General features: G+C 41.9%; 1 protein-coding gene across 1 annotated transcript in view; it reads left to right on the top strand.

The window, feature by feature from the left end:
* Positions 1 to 524: 524 nt before the first annotated feature.
* Positions 525 to 21593, top strand: part of LOC116450884 (integrator complex subunit 6-like) — a 40445-nt gene continuing 19376 nt past the window's right edge. Inside the window, 8 exon segments of the mRNA XM_032123798.1 lie at positions 525 to 752; positions 839 to 916; positions 6850 to 6860; positions 18938 to 18968; positions 18970 to 19077; positions 19495 to 19584; positions 19899 to 20082; positions 20971 to 21099. Coding sequence (XP_031979689.1) covers positions 642 to 752; positions 839 to 916; positions 6850 to 6860; positions 18938 to 18968; positions 18970 to 19077; positions 19495 to 19584; positions 19899 to 20082; positions 20971 to 21099 — 742 coding nt within the window. The 5' untranslated portion in view covers positions 525 to 641.

Below are 21593 nucleotides of genomic sequence, written 5' to 3'. Positions count from 1 at the left end.
CGGGAAAGGATCGCACGGGGGGGTCTGGGGATTTAGTGCTTAAGTGAAACCTCTAGAGACCAGAAACGGGGGCGATTATGTCACCGGGTGAGCAGCTGAGAGGCTTCGCTCGGCTCCCCGGGGCCAGCGCACAGCTCCTGCACATTCCCCTCTGCCCCGCAGGACTCCCCAGCCATCGAGGGCTGCGCGGGCCGAGGGGAGGCGGCGTCGAGGTGACTCAGCCGCGGGTACCGAGAGGTACAGGGGAAACACGAAAGGATCGGGATCAGCACCAAGCGTGAGGCAGCGGCCCGCGGAGGGCCGGGCGGGGCGGCCCCTGGAGCTCGGGGCGGGGGACCCCGCAGAGAGGCGGGGCGGGAGCTGTGTGTGTGTGACAGGTGCGGCGCGCGCGCGCCCGCCGTCACCGCGCTACCCCCCTCCCTTCCTTCCCTCCCGCCCCGCGCGCGCTGCCATGAATATGCAAATACGGGTATAATTGCCAGCCAATGGCGTGCGCGCTGGTCACATGGTGCTGGTGGAGGCTCAGGGAAGAGAAGTTGAGTCCGGGCGAGCTTGGGCAGCGCCGCCAGAGCCGAGCGAGCCGCGGGCGAGCACCGCGCCTCCTCCGCAGGGAGCCCGCCGGCCGGGGCTCTGCCTGGACCATGCCGATCCTCCTCTTCCTCATAGACACGTCCGCCTCTATGAACCAGCGGGCGTACCTGGGCACCAGCTACCTGGACATCGCCAAGGGCGCCGTGGAGATCTTCATGAAGGTGAGTGCGCGGCGCCGGGGGAGCCGCCGCCGCCCCCCTCGCCCCCTTCGCCCCGCTCACGCCTCTTCTCTCCGCTCTCTCCGCAGCTGCGGGCCCGGGACCCGGCCAGCCGCGGCGACAGGTACATGCTGGTTACGTTCGACGAGCCGCCCTACTGCATCAAGGTAATGACCCCCCCGGCCGCCTCGGCCCCGCGGCGGGGCCGCCCTTAGCGCGGCGCGGCCCCGTCCGGCCCGGCGGCGGCAGCAGCAGCCTGTGAAGATGGCGGACATTTTGCTTTTGTATGGAGGAGAGAGGCTGAGGGCGCTGCTGAGATGGAGGAGGGGGGGGGAGGAGACGGGCGGGCCGTGATTCACCGCCCCGGCGCAGCGAGGGGCGGCCGCGCTCCGCCCCCCGCGGGGCGGTGGCTCCGGCGGGGCCATCAGCGCGCTCGGGCCCCGCGCAGCCCTGAGACCCCCGGGACACACGGGCAGGGTGGGGCAGGCAGTGCCCAACCCCAGCGGGCAGGGCACGGCGGGTTGCTCCTCACAGCTGCGAGGCAGGAGCGCGGAGCCCTGGCCCTGGCGCGGCTGTGGGTGTGGGACAGCACCCGTGGCTGTTTCCGCCTCTGCAGTTCAAGAAGCCACAGTGTTGGGGTTGTGTGTCCCCCTGTACCCCGCCCCCTCGCCCATCCTGCTGAGCACGGTAGCCTGCACCAGTTCTGTGAAAGGTGCTCGCAGCCGCCACTCCACGCAGGGATGTGGTGAGCTGGATGTGAAGCCATCGAATTATCAAGGTTGGAAGAGACCATTAAGATCACCAAGTCCAGCCATTAACCCAGTACTGCTACTGTACTAATTCCTAAACCACTAAACCACATCATCCAGTGCCAGCCTCTTAAACACCTCCAGGGACAGCGACTCCACCACCTCCCTAACAGCCTGACTTCCTGAATCATGAGAATTTTTTTTCTAGTATCCAATCTGAATTTCCTGTGTCCCAGGTTAAGGCCATTTTCTCTGGTCCTCACTGCAGGCACAGCAGAAGAGACTGGTCCCTATCTCACTACAGCTTCTTGTAAAGGAGTTGTACAGAATGATGAGGTTCCCCCTGAGCCTCCTTGAGAGTAAACAAGTCTGCCTGGCTGGCTCCTCTTGTCCCCGTTTTCTCATTCCTTGAGTTTGAGGCAAGTACGGCCATGCTGTTCACATCACATTGGCTGCACCACGAGGTTTAGGCAAAAGTAAAAAAAAAGCATGGTGCTGCATCCCTTATGCTGTAGGCTGTAGCTTGCTGATAGAAATGTCCTAACTTAAAATACTTAGGTAAAGTGTGTCACAGAAAGCATTGCTATGGGAGTTTTAGAATGCTCCTGAATAGTCCTGGATTAGGACTGTATTTGCTCAGAGTAATGCATTACTTATCATAACTGTTGGGCTGTAGACCCATGCTGTGAAGGCCAAAGAAGTTAATGTATGAGTACATTGTTGGTCATCCTAGAGAAGAAAGGAAAATACTCTAGACCTCCCAGCTAGAACTTCTTGAGACGTTTTAAAAATAAGTTTGCTCACTGGTGCTGTCTTACTCACATCTTTGTTAATGAGGAAATGTAATTATCATGAGCTATAAATCTTTGCTCCTTTCATCAGTAATAAATTTACACAGCTTTCTGAAGTGACAAGTCATAGAGTAAGTATTTATTGTTTGGTATTGCACCTTGCATTTCCTCAGAAGAAAGTGTGGAAGTAGTTTCTGTGGATTGAAACCATCCTTGACTTACAGAAACTTGATGTCAAAAAACCTACATCTGCCTAGGAGAGGTGTTTTTTAGACATGCACACACCATTTGCCCCATCTGTGTGTGTGGCTGGATGCAAACCCCAAGTCTTTGTTATGTGAGTGTTAATTGGATTTCTTGTGTCCTAGATTTATTTTCTCCTATTTTTGTGTCAAATATTTTACCAGTGTATCTTAGGTTTGAGAAATGAACTTTCTCCCTGCAATGACAGCAAGCATACTGGTGAGTTAATAAAAAAACGACTTTGCTGCTGGAGGTCTGTCTGGTAATGCTACAGGTTATTACCACATCTATACTCAGATTTGCTGAGGAAGATCCTTGTGTTTAATGAGCATCTCTGTACATTCTGATGTGCTAATGAGCATCTGACTGTTCACAGTTTTAGTAAATAGTAATTGAACTAAATGGGACTGTCGTACCCATCATAGCATTCAGTCATATTTAATATACAGTAAATAGCCAAGGGAAAAGAAAAGTTGTGGTTCTTGCAGCTTGCTAATGTCTTTTAGAAATTTATATTTCTGCCTTTAGCACGCTGGTTTTTAAATTGGACCTTAATCTTAAAATATTTTTTCAAAAATGAGTAACTTTTCTAGGAACAGGCAGCAGATTCAATAAGTATCTGGTTATAGTAATTATGATCACAAGTGAAGCTCAGCTACTGCATAAAGACTTCATGGTATAAATGAATGTTATTGTGCTGTCATCATGTCTGTTCCTTGAGCAGAGAAAGCTTCACAGGAGTGATGACTCCTTGTTTGAATTCTTGTTCTCAAGACCTGCATGGGTATTTATGATGTTCCCTCTGTTGTGTTTTCTAACAACCACAGTTGTGCTGGGAAAACTTCCTGGTCTAGGCCAGATTCTCTGTGTCTTACAGAACATGCTTGTGAAAGACATAAAATTTAAGTTTCTTTGCTAATGCTGTTGCAGTTAAATACTTTATTTCTCTTGATTTAGAGAAGGTGAAAACAAACTCTGCAAGTGAATGTATTTTTCAGGCTTGCTTTCCAAGTATGTGCAGCAGTGGCGACTTTATCCTCTTGTTTTCTTTATGATTTATACTAATTAAATTACATAGTCTCTCAGATAGTTTACCAGTGAAGCACTTGAGGGAAATAATTTGGTGGTGGAGTTGAGACCACCTAGGAGGCAGAGGAATTACAGGAACTTGAGCTTTGGAGCAGGGGTAGCTGAGATACGTACTTTGGGTTGGTTTGTTTGTTTCAGAATTTGTTTGCCTGTAGCATTTAAGTATTTCAAACCAACAGCACTGGTTTGCTTTTGACGGACAAGAATGTATCAAGAAAGTATGCGTATGTATTGTATTGTGCTGAGTGGAAGGATCATGCTATTGCACAAATGATTTGCCAGAATCTGTGAAAGTAAGGTGGTGTTTTTGAAACTGTCTTTAGTATAGATGGTTTGAAATAATTTACAGGACCTGTTGCTTCTGTTTAATTGACTGCTTATAGCTCTCTGTGCCATTTTTTAAAAATGGAATTATTTAGTCTCTCGGTTTGAAGTGGGGCTCTGCAAAGAACTGTGATGGCAAGTGTCTACGTAGGAGTCAGGGTGCTGTCCTGGGAAGGTGGGGATGGGAAGATGGGGATGACAGGAATCTCAGCCCCAGTCTGGCAGCAGATGCATCTGGAACCTCATCAGCTGTTTGACTCCTGTTTGTTACATAATGTATAGGTGGTGATTTGTGACTGCAATTACAGTGCAGCCATTTATAACTCTTACTTTGTTTCCAAAATACAGTAAGAGGCAAATAATTTAATATTTTAAAAGCATGTTATGAAATGTATTAACCTTGTAATTGTCAAGTGATGTGATCCTGTATAGGTCAGTGGAAAAATACATGTACGTTCCATTGGATGTTGGATCAAACTCTGATTTTATGAACTAGGAGGGAAAATTACCGTGTTATTTCATGAAGTAAAAATGTTCAGCCTAATGTTTTTAGTGTATTTTTTTAGATTAAAATTGTGGTAGGGTGCTATCAAGTGAGTTTGTCTTAGTGGCATGTTAACATGGAAGTGAGCCGGTCTATTCTGGTATTTGGGTATCTGATTTTGGGTATTTGGCATGTATGGGAAGGTAATAATATGTATAGTAAAGCACCTTTGTAAAAGGTGTCTATTACTTTTAAAAATCTAATGCTTAAGTTTAGATATGGAAGGAATTTATTCCCCAGTGTGTCTCCAGTTGGGCAAGAAAAATGGGTTCAAGAACAGCCTTGCTGCCTGGCAGGGTATTTAATGTTCCTGGCCTTCTAGCTAAGAGAAGTGCATTGTCTGATTCAGGGAATACGGTACCTGATGTGTCCTTGTTTTGAAGACTTTATGTCCATGGATTGCTAGAACCCGTATCTTGCTCTATCCCAGCCATACTGTGACCTGGAGCTGCAGTACCTCCAAAGCTTTGTGCGCCAGCCCCACCCTTCATATCCCTTCCTGCACAACGTGGCTGATCTGGAATGCCTGGGCAGAAGGGTGGGGACAGGCCAGTCGTGTTGCTGGCAGTTCTGCAGAGCACTTCCCAAGCTCCCATGGTTTGTGGATCAGGGACCCGTGATGAGCTGTTGGTATGGCCCTAATGGTCTTCTATGGTTTTTTTCATATATTTACCCAGTTGGTTTTTTTTTTTTTTCTGAAATCACGTAAATTTCAGTATCCTCTGTCAAATACAGATGTTTCTCTGTCCGTAAGCACATGCCGTGGTGTAAGGGGGCAGAATCTTAAGCCATTTTGTTTATTTTTTTTGCGAAGTAATGGTGCTAGAGTAAAAGTATGGGGAAAAGAGAACAGTCTTCTCACCTGCCCTTCCCCCCCAAGCTTTTCCTATTTTCCAGTGATGATATTTCAGCAAGATCTATCTAGATTTCTCTGAAAATGGAGATCATGCCAAAATCTTAACCCAAGGAGTTTTTGAAAAGGAAAGCAAGGCTTAGCTCTTCATTTATTTTTTCCATTCTCAATTTTTGTGAAACCTCACATTCTGCAGTTCGTGGTTTGCTTGTGGATTTGGGCTGCAGATGGTGAGTTCGGGCCCAGACCCAAAACACAATGATGGCCTTATGTGAAGTTATTGATTACCTGGACTGGCCTGTTCCCTTGTGACTGATATCTGACTGCTGGCAGTGATACAGCCTTTCCTCAGGGTTCAAGGAATATTGTTTATGATCTGGTCACAGAAATATGACTTCTGTTTTATGTTCTTGTGAGACTCTATAGTCTGACCTTCATAAATGATCTGGTCACAAGTCAGAGGACTGAGAGAACATAAGTTACATTCTGAAATATGTATTTTCCTCCTTCTGTTATGTGTTACGCTGAATTCAAGAGTCAGCTGTGACTGCACTGCAGAAATAGGCTCCATGAATTTGAGTGCAGAAATATGTATGTAGCTGTCTAAGAAGTAGCTCGAATTACTTTATACAGTGTGTGTGAAACACTGTACTGTTTGAGATCTGCAAACTGGGACTGATGGATAGGATGCCTTCCAGTTCCGCTGCTGTTCCCTGCTAGCCTGAACATATGTCTCAGTGCTAAAGAGCTCCCTTGTGGAAGCAGCTCTTCATGATGGACTCTGAGCAACCTCTTCTTTTTTCCGCTGAAATTCTGGAATTGGATTGGGATATCTTAAGAGACTGGATCAGGAATTTGTAGAAGGCTTTTTAGAACATCTGTCAAAGAGTACTTACTGTATGTAAATAACCTGTTCATTTATGATATTGAAATAGTGCTTCAAAACTGGGAGTTCATAAGGGCACACTTGAGGAGACTAACTTTGCTATCTTTTATTTCAGTGGCACAGAAGCTTTTGCCAGCGTTTTTTAATTTTGCTTTCATGGAGAACCTGTGCTGGTGCAGAATGGAGGTGATTATCACTCACTCTGCACAGGGCAGTGGCAGATGAATAGGCTATGCTGCAGAAAGAGAGACGTGAGATCTGTTTGTCTGTTTCTGGATGAAATTAGATCAGAGCTCCTGACCCTGAACTGCAGGGAGAAAGAGAAACCCAACTGTGAAACCTGTTGGGTTTGAGGCAAAGATCTGCAGGAATGCTGCCTGAGGTGGTAGGATATGCATTCATGTGGTTTTTTTCACTTTAGTGAAGGGAGAAAAACAGAGGAATACCTAATAAGCTAAACTGTACCAGATCCACAGAAGAAGCCTAAGTTGATTAGGTTTTTACAGGAACCTTGAGACACTGAAAATCGTCGGGTTTTATATGTAAAAGATCTGACTTTTGGTAAGCATGGGTACTTAGTCTGGCCTGTGCTGTGGAGGGTGTGGTGTGAACAGTTGGGAGTATGGTTGGAAGTTGCAAGCTGGCAGTGGGATGTTCGGGCAGAATTTTTGGTGCAAGGTAGATAGCTGCAGGGCAAGAGGGAAGCTGCTATCCGAGAGGTGCAAAAGGGGAAAGAAAGCTGAGGTCAGTGGGAGAGGCCTATCTTTCTCTCCAGATATACTGTTAATAATGTACACGCTTTAGTGAACTTCCTAGCCAGGCATTGTTGGAAAGGGGGAAGAAAGGTGCAGAATGTAGTACTGAGGCACTGGATGAAACGTAAGCAGCACACAGTGTCTGTTCTTGATAACTAATTCAGGAGACTGTATTCTGTACTTGTTTAGAGGAGAGAGATAACTATTCCTGTTCTACCACTAAACACTTTTTGGGTCACTTACAGCAGTATTTTTATTTCTGAGCACCGACATCTTCCATTGCCTGTGAACTACTACACACACCTCTCCTCCACATCTTCCACTGTGCTTGTTTAAGGCTTTGTTGTGTATTTTCAGAGGGCTGTCTTTGAGCAGAAATGACTGGCAGGTTAAAGCCAAAAATTGCTTTTCCTCTGTTAAACACAATGACTTAAGGAAGAGAAACAGAAGTCAGTTGTTTAAAGGAACACTCATGCAAATCCTGATTGTCTAGTTCTTTTTGAAAGCAAAACAAAATCAACTTAATACTGTTTGGGAATAACCATCAAACAGTTTTTACATGCTCCTTTCGATTTAACTGCTTTATCACTTAAATCTGACTGAAGAATGTGTGCAAAAAAGTTCTTATTTTGAAAATTAAGCATCTGTTTTGAAACTGGATAAGTAAGGCTGTAGGCAGAAAGTTCTTCTTGGTGCAGGTGGTAGGTTTGTATTTTACATACTGCAGTGCATGTCTCTCAGAATCTGAAAACATGTAAAAATCTATTTTACTAAAATCCTAGGAATTATCAGTTGGCATCCCTGTAGCAAGCAAGGAAGTATTGTAGGCCCTTTTAGCTTATAAGGGTATTAAATTGATTCCTATAGAGAGAGTCCTTTAAAAAGCACATTCCCGTTCCTGGAAAACATCATATTGGGTAGTGTAAAACATGTTAAAATGCTTTTAAATATGCATAAGCATGCTGTCTTACTTCTTTGTGTCCTGTGAGTTGTAGTGAGCGTCCTCTTCCAGGAACTGGTGTAATGAGGACAGAACATTATAATGAGAAATGAGAAGTTTTGTGAAAAGTAGTGTACCTTTTGCTTTTAAAAAAATCAAAGCAGTAATAATCAGGGTGATTTATTCTAAAAGGAGTAGTTTTGTGCATTCTGAAATTGAGGTATTTTGTAAAAAATAAAACTAATGCAAGAACTTGAAGGTAATAGTTAAATTTTTGAAAGGAATTTATTTAAGTGGAAGTACAGTTCAGAAATTAACTTCTTGATAGATATGAGGGACTGAACTCTGCTTTGCTGTCCTTTTTATTATTATACTTTTGAAGTAGTTAAATACTTGAACTTGTCCTTTCACCTGCTGCCTGTCTTCACAGAAGGGCAAGTGTGTGTTGCTAGGTTAATTCTTAATGAAAATATTTTAACTGGTTCTGCTCCTACAGGAATCTGCAATGTAACAGCTTGCTTTTTCATCTGAGGTGGGTTTCTGCTTTATACTGTACAATAGATGAGATACCAGAGGCCTTGAATGGTTATCTGTTGTTCATAGCCACTATAGCAATTTATGTTTTCATTATTTATTTTGTTCTTTATTTGGGCTTGGACATATTCAAAGATGTAAGCCTTTAAGACTACAGGATAAACTAGACAAAAGTAGATACGTTTGCATTAAGAGGCTTAACTCATCCTCAGTGCAAAGGTCACTTTTATTTTAAAAATAGAAGCTTAAAATGTGCAATCAAACAGTTGAGTTGGATCTCCCTGGTTGTATTTTTGTAGTGAGATGTACTGTAAGGAGGAAGGTGCTTTGTGAAGTTGGTGGTTCTTGCCACATGGAATCTTTGTGGTCTGTCTCTTCCCCTTTTCTGCTGTTGTTATTTGAATTTCACTTACGAGATGTTTGAAAGATGTCTTTTTTGTTGGTATGTATATGTAAGAAGGCCCGAGCTTTGTACCCTGGCTGTGTGGTGTGGCTAAAAATATGCACAAAGTACATCGGTGATACCTTGAGAATGGGCATTCATTCTTTTTAAAGTTGATGAGAACTAATATAGTATTAAGTTACTAAGTGCTGATTCGCTCACATTTTAACAGTGGAAAAAGGTAATTAAGATTGCAGACACTTCTACCTTGTTCACCCTTGCATATTTTATAACAGCTTGCCAGAAGGAACTGTGGTTTGCAGCAGGGATGCAACAATGATGTTTTGAGCTTGCTGGGATCTAGAAAAGATGTCACTTAATGCTGTCTCCTACAGTGTTCTCATACCTCAGGCAGTTGGGATCCAGTGGGAAAAAGCATATTCTGTAGTGTGTGACCTGGATCAGTGGGAAAAAGCATATTCTGTAGTGTGTGACCTGGATCAGTGGGAAAAAGCATATTCTGTAGTGTGTGACCTGTGTTCTGGAGTTGAGTACTTTTGGAGGGGGAAGCAGTGCAACTCCAAGGGCCCTGTCAGAAGGTTCCAGATGGCTTCAGCCTTAGTGCTTCTCTTCACTGTCTGTATTTTGAATGCCTGTATCCTTGATTTTATTTAATAACATAGGCTACAAAAAAAAAAAAAAAAAAATCAATGGAAAGAGCAGTTGGTGCTTTTCTGAATTTTAAATGCGGATTGTTACTTAAGTAATGCACTCATGTAGATTGAGTCTTGGAATTTTTTCTTCTTTCTTAAACTTTATTCTTGCAATGTACCTCTTAATAATGTAACTCTTGTGCTTTTATACGCCCTAAAAATATAGCAGGTAGTAATTTAAAGGAATTTTTTTTCTTTGTATTTTTTCTGGCTAATTTCAGAATAGTTAGAAAACACGTAGCAATCAATTTTGTAAGCAACGTGTTCTAGGGTCGAGGTTTTAGGAAGGTGCCAAGAAAAAAGTACATTCTTGTAAAGAGACTGTTATTTTGCAGATCAGAATCTGTACTTGCCCATAGACTTGTATTAATCTGTATATTCACTCTGCAGAGTATTGAAAAGACAAAATTTCTTTTGGTGTAAGAACTGAGATTGACAAGGATCTCTGAAACTTGAACTGCTTATTGTCAGAAAAATAAAAAAGTCTTGATTTATTTTTAAATAACTATTATTATTATTATTGTTTATAATTTTCTATCTCACAATTTACCCAGTTATGATTCTTTCCTTGTGTATATATGCAAATGTCAGGATAAGCAGCACTACATTTGTTTAATGTTTTTCTAGACTAAAAAATCTAACAGTTCAGAATTCCTTAATTTTTCTTTTTAAAGATGAGGCAATTGTTGATTTGTCCGTGTTCTCACAGATGCTTTTAAAGTCTTAAATGTGTGAAATAGTATTCTAAAAAGTAAGAATCTTGGTAAGATGGATGTTGTCGAGCAATTAATTGGACAGAAAACAAAGATCTACAGTGTGGTTAAGCTGGTGTTGCTATGCTCTGCTTCTAGGTGAGAATAATGCATTAGCACTGGTCTTCATAGTGTGTTAATGGTGCAGCCAGTGAGTTTTGATTTAAAAAAATAAAAAGTTAAGCTCTGCTTTGTGGGTGAATATGCATCTGTTGAGGCAGAACACTTGGTGCCTTTAGCTGCTGCCAGGCCTCCCAGTGGTGCTCCCAGGCTGGGATGTGGTGGGACCAGGGCTGGATCGAGACCATGTGCCCTGCACTCAGAGGGCCTGGCCTGGGGGAGCCTTCTATAATCAAAAGAGCTTAAGCTCAGATAGTTCGATCCAGATGGCTCTTGCATTATAAAGAAATCCAGCCTTGCCATCATCTGAAATAAAAATCTGACCAATAGTAATGCTCCCAAAGCCACCAATGTATTTTTGGCTGTATCAGGGTGAAGGTGAAGTTATTTGCTAGGCTGGCTAGTTGGTATTTCAGTGAGTATATGAATTTAATGGTCATCTAAAGTATTTCTTTTCCTCAGCAGTGCCTTGAACAGCATTTCAGACATGAATTGAGGAAAGCTGTTGTTTAGATGACTTCTTCTAGACTACTTCTTCTTGAGTTTTAAAGTAAATTCACAATACCTGTTGCACCTTGGTGTGCTGCTCTAGTTTGTGATGTGCTTTTTGAAGGAAGGAAGAAGGAACGTGGCAGTTTTCAAAATAAACATGAATCATACTGCGTTGTTTCAGCTCTGTGCTGAAAAGCTAGAGTATCATCAGTAATGCTCTTCCTCTTGATTTCCAGAAACAGGCAGTGAAGAATCCCTTGTGCTGATAGAACCTACTGTGTAACCTCTTAGCTGTTGCCTTTATTCCTTGCAACTTTTCCAGCCGTGCTGAGTGTAGGAAGGGACCAGGAGTAGGACAGAGCTGGGGCTGACTGGTACTGAAAGTGTATTTGAGAGGCTGAAAGAGCAACAGGCACTGTATCTGAAAATGTTTGATTGAAGCCTCCACATTTCAGCAGTTGCCCTCTCTACAGTGTTTGGATAAGATGCACCCATAATGGTATTTCTGAAATGACTGCTATGCTGCTGAACAGGAGCATGGAGACTCTTGTTATGCTTACTGTGCTAAGGTTGCAAACTGTGATTAACTACTTCTGTGTTCCCTCTCCATTAAGCTGTTATGTGAAATGTAGCTTGTTCTGGTTCTGCTCTGTACTGAAATATCCTGGCTTCTCCAGTGTTCTCATAAATAGGTGCTTTTTTTAACTAGATAGTGTTTTTCTGTTTAAATAAGAATGCTTTTTGGAACAGGGTGGTACCATGATCTCCTTGGTATTTTATACTTTCCTTTCTTCATGTGTTTCCTTTTATCCTTGTGCAGGAACAAGTGCAATGAGAGTAACTGTCAAAATACATGAAATACTGTTGACCAAAAAGCTAAATCCAGAGATGGATTGAAGCAGGAGCAGCAGGTAATAAATAAAAAGGTAGTGTAGGCTTTTTTCTTTCTGCTTGGCATTGATTATTATCCCTTGGTTCCAAGCAGTTTCTAGCTTTAAGTTGTTCATACAGCATGTGCATTTGGCATTCCTACAGGAGAAGGTGCTGCTTCTCTCTAAGTGCTCATATTAACAAAAGGCCCCAGTACTCATTTTGTAACTGGAGCTGCTAGTGTTTTAGGGGTGCTAGGCTTAAAGATTGTTTGAGTTGTGCTTACATAAACATCTTGAATTCTTCTTGAAGGAAGAGCGTTTCTATATCTTATTTAATGGTGAAGTCATCTTGAAAGGACAGTGAACTGCATGGTGTAAGTTTGACTGTGTTTATTTGGGTTTTTTTATTTTAAGATTTCATGGAGAAATACTTCTTTCTATACAAGATGAAGTCTTTTTTGTGTGTAGCTGACTGCCTGTAATAAAAACTGGCACTTAACATAACTGTGCTAGAAGGCAGTTTTGATCTTGTTCACGTTTGCCTAATGTGCTTTAGAAAACCAATTGGAAATTTTTTAGTCTGATGGGTGCAGGTACAGGAGAGTTCAGCTAAGATGTGTAATTGAAGGAGATCTCCTGGGCATCTCAGTAGACACTGTAGCACTTCCTTGGAGTGCAAGGTCTGGAGTGCTTTGAGGGGAAGTGAGTGGTGAGTGTCCAGGAGGGGCGATAGTGTGGCTGTTGTCTCCGAAGGGACAGCTGCCCTGTCTGCACGCACTACCCGCGGGCCTGGAGGTGCATGACACCTTCCCTGCACTGTTTCCAGCTGTGTAGGGAAAAATAGTGTGGGTGAGGGGAGGAGAGATTCTGTGTTATCAAGGCATATAGTGTGTCTCAGAGAACAAGGAAGAACTGTGGTGCCTGGAGCTGGATGGAATAGAGGGGTGTGCAAAGTGACAGCTTTCTGCTAAAAATCTGGTGTCAGAGTGTATCAGCAGTGTGGGATCAAAGGAATCATTTACTCCGGTGTCTTCTTTTTTTAAGATGTGATTTTTTCTAAAGATGTTTTAAAGCAGTTTATGCTTCTCTGGTCTCTTGGAGACATTTTATGTATATTAAATGTCTGTGATGTTTTATTTGACTGGAGATTAAGTGCTTTTTAAAAAAACTAAATTTTCAAAAAGTCCCCTTGGGATTTAAAGAAACACTTTTGATGGATAGTTTTCAGTTTGAGTATCCTACAAAAGCAGCAGAAATAACTTCACAGGAAGAAACAATTAACTTACTATTCACAATACTTAGCCATAACACACTGACCCAATGCTCACTAGTTCTGATGTAAGGAGGGCCAAGTGATGCTTTTTTGTAGACTCTTCACTGTACTTGACTGCTCTCTGGGATTATCGAGGGAGTAGTTGAAACCTGTGAATTGGTTACCTGCTAGAATACTCCTCAGATAAGAACTGAGAAGGAGGGTCTTTGTTAGGCAGGTCTCACAGCAGACAGCAATATTCACCTGCTGGAGCCACCAGTGAGCCCTGGCTGCTCCCTGCATTCAGCACTGCCCCAGTGATAAGCTGATTTCAGACCTGTGTGCCAGGATCGTTCTGTGCTGGAGGTGTGCTGATCTCAGATATGGGAGGTGGGTGTTGTGCTGCTCTCCTGTGCCAAGAACAAAAAATAATTAATCTTGTGAGTTTCTTTGCTAAGGGCTGTTTGATGCTGTGCAGTGACAGGACTGGTGTATTGCATGGAACAAACTAGAGAGTAGAGGTGCTGAAACGAGAGAAGAGTTCTCCTGAAGCCAAAGTTATGGAAAACCTGAGAGCTCTGCTGCCTCAAAAATGGCATTCATAAGTATTTGGAGGGGAGTCAATGTCTGTAAGTATCTCTTAGAGCTGTTTTTCTGCCCCATTTGCATGGACAAACTTTTGTGAGGATGAAATTAGTAGGTGATTAGTAGGTCATATGATTTTGAGTTATTTTAGGACATGAAAAATATTAAATAAAAATGTATATGGTGTTCGTAGTGTAGTCAGTGCCTTTCTTCTCCTGTGTGCTGTTTTTAGCTAGCAAATCCTTGAACAACAAATAAAGCACATGGGGGTAGTGTGGGCATTGACTGTTCTATACTGACTGGCTGTTCTGTACTGACAAGCAGCTTTACCCTGTCCTTCATGGGCAGGGGGACACATGGTGCCAGCACCTCTCCCTCTCCCTGTTTGCTGAGTTTTATTGTAGCAGAACTGGGGTGACCAAGACAGTCTTTTCTTGCTAAAACTCCTGTCCCAAAGTTGCTGAAGCTCAGGCAGGGAAGCTCAAGGCTACGTAGGAGGTTATTCCCTGCTGCAGAACCCACTGAGCAGTGCTGGGACTGGGTTGAGGAGATTACAAAGAGGTGAAGATACTTCGGCATTTGGGAAGCAGCCTCTTGCATCGTAGGGTGTCCAAAAGAATAATTCACTTCTGTACAAAAGAAACACCTGCTTGACATTGACTCAGATGTGAGCAGGTCTGAGTTGTGATTGTGGGTACAGTCACCAGTGAACAGAAAGGTAATTTTAAAATGATTGATTCTGCTGATTTGGGAGGCAAAATGCTCTGCTGGTTTCACTGTCTTCCTACAGTACTTGGAAATTCCATAGCAGAAGTGGTTTCAGATTTCAACAGCTGGAAGTTTTTTTTTCTTACCTTATTTTTTCCTAATGATTGCCACTGATAAGCCAGGATGATGCCACAGGCATGTTGTCCTGAGGTATTCTTTTTTCCTAAGATGGGTGCATTTAATAATAGCTTGAATTATCAAGAAACTTAAATACTTCAAACAAGTTGTAACATCTGAAATGCAGTTGTTCTTTCCAGGGAAACATTAGCAGAACTCTTAAAATCTGTGTGTTTGACTAAATATTGAGTACTTACCGTAACACAGGCTGCTGTGATTGGCATGCAGGATTGCAAATTGTCTTCTTGGGAGATTATTTTTAGTAATGTTGCAATTTTGGAACCAGATCTGAAAGCAGTCCAGTGAACAATAAGCTCTACAGGTCAGTCTTACGGTATTGCTTATTAGAAGCCCTAAACATGAAGACTTGCAGCCTCAAAAGCACCATGTCCCTGGACTTCATGAAGCTGATGAAACTGGGAACTGCTTTGGACCTGGAATTCTTGTGCTCTAATGCCCAGCCTTTGGCTCTGCCTCTTTTTTTGCCAGCTGACCAAACTGTGCCAATAGTTGGAAAGAATGAAAGAAAAAAAGCACAGCACCAATCAAAGCCAGAACAAACCAACAATGAACCAATAAAAAATCTACAGTATGACCAGTAAACCCAATGGTTAAGCCAGTGTAGCTGAGATTTCAAGATATGTGTGACACGTATTCAAAACTTGGTACTGTTTTACTTGTACTTCAATATTGCTCCCTTTTATACGATAAAGGTGGGGTGGAGCGGTTTGGTTTTGGTTTTTAACTTCCACTACAGCATTGTATAAGATTTTCTTTCTAGTCTCTTGTAACTAAAATCTTCTTTCTCTTAAGTCTTGAAGGTCTTTTTAAGCTACCAGCTCTGACCAAGATTTTCTTTTGCTGCTCAACTCTGTTGTTTTGATGTTCAGTTAGTCCTGACGCTGATTGGTGTAAATAAGGCCTCCTTTTCTTCGCTGGATTTTTCGCCTTGGTGTTTGAATTCTTGTTAATCTGGGCCTTTCTCCTGCCGAAATAAGCTGTTTTGACCTTACCTGCTTCTTGAAGCAGCTCAAATACTTCTGTAGCTGTGTGGTGAAATAGAGCAGGGCATGGATTTGTCTGAAAACTAAGTCACCAGAGAAGAATGTTATTTTTTAAGTATGTTATTTCTTGTCAGCATGATTTGCTCGCAAAGGCTGAAGCCAGGAGCCAGGAAGGTGGTGTGATGCTTCCAAATCTTTGGGTGTTTTGTAGGATGGTATCCAAAGCTTGCAGAGGGCCAAATGACACTGCATTTTTTCCTGTTGTTGGCGTAAGCAAAGAGGGTGAGATTTTTTTGTTTTAGTGCTTGTTTTTTCCTAGCTGTCTTTGAAAGTCTTTTGGTACGTGTTTAGAGTCTAAAATTATTTGTTCATATAAATTACCAAAGGAAAGGCCAGTAACATTCTGGCGAGGTAAGGGCTGCTCAGATTGCTGTTAATAAATTCTGGGCATAAAAGTGACTAAGTTGGAATATAATATTGAAGATTAGAGGAAACTACTCTCACTGTTCAAATTGGTTCATAAACAACTGAAATAACTAATATTCAGTTCCGACTTCTTAGTTACTGACCTGTAGAGGATACATAGTTTTGTGGAATATGTTTGTGTTTGGTTCTTTAAGGTTGCGAGGTTTTGGTTGGGGTTTTTTTGGTCATTAGTGTTTCTGGTGGCAAATAGAGCCAGTGGTTTTTTTGTAAGCAGCGTTAGTGGTAGTATTTTGAATTTAGGAAAAAATATTATTTAATCACTTTAATGTGAATTCACTGCATATCTGCTCTGGGTACTTGACTCTGTTTTTCCCTAAGAATGTTCGTACTGTATATATGGAAAGGAGAATGTACAGGCTTCTTTGGGGCTAGAGTTTCTGTCCTTGAAGTACATACGTGTTTCATTATATTCATTGGCTTGAGTCTTTTCTGGAGAAAAACATTTTACAGAAATAGACCTTCTTGTCATTGATGTGTTTTTGATTCAAGAATCTTTTTTTGAGGATAAGGTAGAGAATGTAGTACATTAACTAGTCAGACTTTTAGTTAGAGCTGGATATGGAAATCTTGAATTTGCTGCTCTTGTTTCCATAATGAGAAGTTCTTCCATTCTACTCTGTTTATTTCAAAGATACAGTTCTCCTTGGCTTTATCTTTGAAGATCCTGTGAGAGCTGTAAGATGAAAAATAGTTTTCTTGGACAGCCAACCATTGGTGATCAGCTGCTCCTTGTACCTTCAGCTTCCCTGCTTATGCCTGGGGAAATGGTACATACTTTATTTTGCAGGCAGTTGACCACACTGCAGTGAGATCAAACAGAGAGCTGGAAGCTGAGCAAACATTTTCACAATGGGAAAATAGCAGAATCTCCAAATATCAGTGAAGACTCTTACTGTTTATTTTATGAAGAATACTCTTAAATTCATTGGAGTTCAAATCAAGAAGTGTACACTGGAAATACTGTTTCCTTTGTAAATGTTTTGTTCCTCCCTCCCCCCCCCCCCCCCCCCCGTGCTTTTGTAACAATGTAACTCAGATGGTCTTTGCTGGAAAACACTTCTTGAACTCCAGCCTGGCTGTTCCCAAGAAGCTGGCCTCATTGATGGGTGCTTCTGTGAGACAAAAGAGAGCAGTCTCACCTACATGTACGGGTCAGTAGAATTCAGACAAAACAATTTTGGTAATTGTTCGCTTAAATTGTTTAAGGGAAGCTTTTTTAGGAATAAGACAAATCATCTTGTTGGGATTTGGTGCTATTTCACTCTGGAAAACTACCATTAACTAAGTCACTTCTACTCCAAAACAGTGACCCTGTGCTTGCACTTCATTTTTGCCTTGAGCTGACCACAGGTGTGGGGGGTTGCTGTGGTACTGCTGATGAGATGCTATATTTTAAGTTGTGGTGTTGTGTGTGTGTTGATGGTGTTTTATTGAGAATTATCTGGTTCTTTTGAGCTTCCAGGGCAGTTTAATCATAAAGCTGAACCAGTCCTGCTGAAAGTCTTGTTCTTTCTTTGCCCCACTGCAGAGTTCTCTCTCTTGTATCCTTGCATTAATCAAGCTTGAAGGAATGGTTAAGGGAGCTAAACTTGACCAAAATGCTTTTGTTGTATTGTGTTATGATAATTCTCCATTCTGGAAAGAAGCCCACCCAGCTTAGGCTTGTCAACTCAGCTGAAGTATTGATCATCACAAGTCCTTTCTACTCAGTTCTTACATTCTTTTACAGCTCGGAACATGTCTATCCTAAGACCATTTACAGAGCCCTCAGTGTGTACTAAAGGTTGGCAATGGGATATAGCTGCTTTAAAAAGCACGGGAGAATCCTGTCCTCTCATGTTCTTGCGCAGCTTGGCACAATCAGCAGGTGGTTGCTGCTGAGCTTAGTGCACAGGGAGGAGAACCTGTTTCACCTGGAGGATGTGTTGCTCAGAGTTTGTCCCAGCAAAGTCAGGCTGTCTGAAATGATCCTCTCCGTGTCTATGTAGCTGGGATTCCTGGGGGAGCACGGGAATGTCTCTGGTGCCAGATGATAGTGAGCCTGGGTGAATAACTGCTTGCTTGCTGCAGGAGCGGTTTGGAGAGTGGTGTAATAGCAAGGCTGAGAGTTGTGGGAATATCTGGGATTTTCCAAGCTTTGGTTGTTTTAGCTGAGGCATCTTTAAATCCTGTACCAATTCTCTGTGAGCTGGTCTTTTCTAAAACAACTTCCCAACTGTGCAGCAAGCCACTTTTAAGGGGAAGGGAATGTGAATCATTCCTGTTGGGCCTGCTTACCAGAGGGTCCAGAGTGCTTGGTTGGACTGATCCATCCTCATCACTTGCTGTTCCTTTGATCCCTAGGCTTTGTCAGCAATAACTTTTTTAAAGATCTCCAAAATTTTAAGCTGTTACACTGAGACACTCTGAACAGTGATTTGATTCTTACATAGGGTGTTTGCAGCCACTCCTTTCTTTCCTTCCAGCCTTAATTTATGGAAGGAAGGACAAAAGGGGAATGGGTGCATGCCAGAAGAGGCAGTGACATTATGCTGCTTTTATCTTGGTTTTACCTTTGCTGTTACTTTGGCAGCTGCATTTCTGATTTCCAAAATGGGCAGTTACTCCTAAAAAAAACTTTCACGTGCTAAATCCAAATACTTCTATTAACAGCATCATCTCTACAGCAGTTTTCATGGTAATGCAAAGTTTTTCCAGTGTTTGGCAGTGTATGTGTTTCTTGAGTCTCCCATTGTAGGTGTAACCATGTTTCACATCAAGTTGTGCATACCTGGATTAGGTGTGTGCAGCATGTAAATGGTGCAGTGCATCCGTTAATCAGGAATAGAATTAATTTTTGTTGGGAAGAGAGATAAATGCCAGCTTGCAGTTGATTGCAGTTTGCTGCTAGAATAACTAATAAGCTTTTTTTGTTTTATGTAACAGGCTGGATGGAAGGAAAAACCACGCAACATTCATGAATGAACTGGAAAAACCTTCAGGCTTCAGGACTAACAACACTTGGTCAGGCACTCAGGTCGTCGTTTGACTTGTTAAATCTCAATAGATTAGTGTCTGGAATAGACAATTATGGACAGGTAACAAATCTATTTATAGTCTTCTGTCTTTTATATTTCTATGTTTTTTGAAATGATAGTTGGTGAGGGATTTTGGTGGTAAAAGTTTGGTTTTACATTTAACTTTCTTTTTTACTGTTGGATAGCTCTGTGTAGCTTGAACTGGCCACTTATTATGGTCACTGAAAACACTCTGGAAAATGCTGGCATTTTTTTCCTTACTGAACTACAAAGAAGCAGAGTATAAATGTCCCAACTATAGACACACGAGAGTAGCCCATCTTGTGTAGTTCTGTGTGGTTCCACACCTATTAAAAAAATAACAGGATTATTTTGAAAGATTGCTTATCTTACTGTTTATTTTATAATGGCAAAAATACAAGCCTCTAAGCCTGTGTGTTAAGGTTGCTCTTAGCATTCTTGTGCTTTTGTCTGTAGGGAAGGAATCCATTCTTTTTGGAGCCATCTATTTTGATTACCATCACAGACGGAAACAAACTGACAAATACAGCTGGAGTCCAAGAGGAGGTAAACTTGCATTCAGTCCTTTCAAGTTATGATTGTGCAAGTTGGTGCTACGCTGAGATGAATATTAATTGGTTCTTTCCTGCTAATCGGACTTCTTCGTCGTTGACCTGTTTTTAGAGAAACTAGAAACCAGCTATCCTGTCACTGCTCAGCCCCTGAATTCATAGTCTGTAAAGGTTTTGAGATGAGAACTTCAGATAAATTAGTGGGTTGGAGTGAAATTGGTCTTTTACAGATAAATGAATGAATTTGGATATGATATTTTTAGATGGTTTGTCAAATACAGGAAAATACTCTTAAATCTTTTTTACCAGCTTCATCTTCCATTGAATTCTCCTTTGCCTGGAAGTGAACTAACCAAAGAACCATTCCGTTGGGATCAAAGGCTGTTTGCTCTGGTACTGCGTTTGCCAGGAGCTGCATCTGCTGAACCAGAGCAGCTTGGGAGTGTGCCTACTGATGAATCTGCTATCACACAGATGTGCGAGGTTACGGGAGGTAACTGGATGCTTTTTTGCTTTGCTTCGCATTTGGCATTTGCCTTGAAATATTTCTTTTCCTTTAATTCACCTTCACCTCTTCCTGTTTTCTCTCTCTGAATTACTCAGTGTCCATGTCAATCCATGTGGTGCTTTCTTGGATTCTAGTAGCACAGGAGAACTTTAAAATAAAGCAGTATTCCTATTTCAGATCTAGATGTGAGAGCATTTTCTAAATGCAGTAGGAGGTTTTGGAAAATTCCTATGGTTATTCTGGAGGTTGTCTTTGCTCATCATGAGGTTTGGTGGGGGTTTTTTTTGTCTTTGTGGTTTTTTTGTTTTGTTTTGTTTGGTTTTGGTTTTTTGTTTGGTTTTTTAAAATTTTTTTCTAAGTGTTGAATTGAGCAGGACTGCTATTAGTGAGATGTTAATTCTGCTGCAGGGCCGATAAGCTAAATTTAATCTTAAAATAATTCATTCTGGAGCCTATTGCTTGATATGTTGATCAGATTTTTTTTTTTTTTAATTGGTGCTTGGAGAAATTGTTGTGTTAGGAGGAGGAGGTTTGGGTAGACAAAAGCAGATAGATTACACAGTCTTGGTGACATCAGGCCTTCCTAAGGGCCTCTGTAAACTTGGCCTTGGTCCAGCCTGATGAAGTCTTAATGGCCTCATTTAGTAACAAGTAAAATCTCAGCAGGTTGTGGGTTTTTGGTGCTTTTTCTTGGTTGTATTGCATTTGCAAAGTATTTTGCCTTTTACATAAACTTGTACAGCGTTTATTGCTATTATTTTGGATAAAATTGCAAGCCTTGGCAGCCTGACTTAGGTAATAAAACATCTTCCTTAAGTAAGATAACTCAAAACTTACTTTTCTATTTCCCCATGTAATTTCTCTCTTTCATAGGTCGTTCGTACTGCGTTCGGACACAAAGAATGTTGAATCAATGTTTAGAATCTTTAGTTCAAAAAGTCCAAAGTGGAGTTGTTATTAACTTTGAGAAGTCAGGACCAGACCCAGCTCCTATTGGAGAAGGTACAGTGATTGTTGGGTTCCGCCCCCCCCCACCCCCCCGGCCAACGTTTAAGACAAAATGTTTTGTTTGTATGTTAATGTCGTTAAGTGTCCTCCATGTCCTTCCTGCCAGCTTTTCCCTGTAGTGTACAGGATGCATCTTTTACAAGTGTTAGTGTTTGATCCTTGCTAAGTTAAATGATGCCGTATGTCTGCACATGCTTGTATGGATCATCTAGTGCTGGCTGGCTCTGTCACTCCTTTTACCTCTTTTTGAATGGCTGAGGAAAGTGAATGTTTGCAGGAAGCATTTAAGTTTGAATTACAGTGTTGTCAAGACTGTACTTAAAATAATTAAATCTAGCGGTAGTGTATTTAAGCACTTAAACATCTCTAAAGCAATCTCAATGCTTAATTTTCTGTACATTTTCATTCTGCTAATTGATCACAGAACAGTAAGTTCCAGGTGAATGTTCTTAGCCGCGAGTGAAAAACTGTGCAAAGAACAAGGAATT

This window comes from Corvus moneduloides, chromosome 14, assembly GCF_009650955.1.
Source record: "Corvus moneduloides isolate bCorMon1 chromosome 14, bCorMon1.pri, whole genome shotgun sequence".
NCBI lineage: Eukaryota > Metazoa > Chordata > Aves > Passeriformes > Corvidae > Corvus > Corvus moneduloides.
The sequence above is the reverse complement of the archived record's forward strand: the minus strand, read 5'-3'. Positions and strand labels throughout refer to the sequence as shown.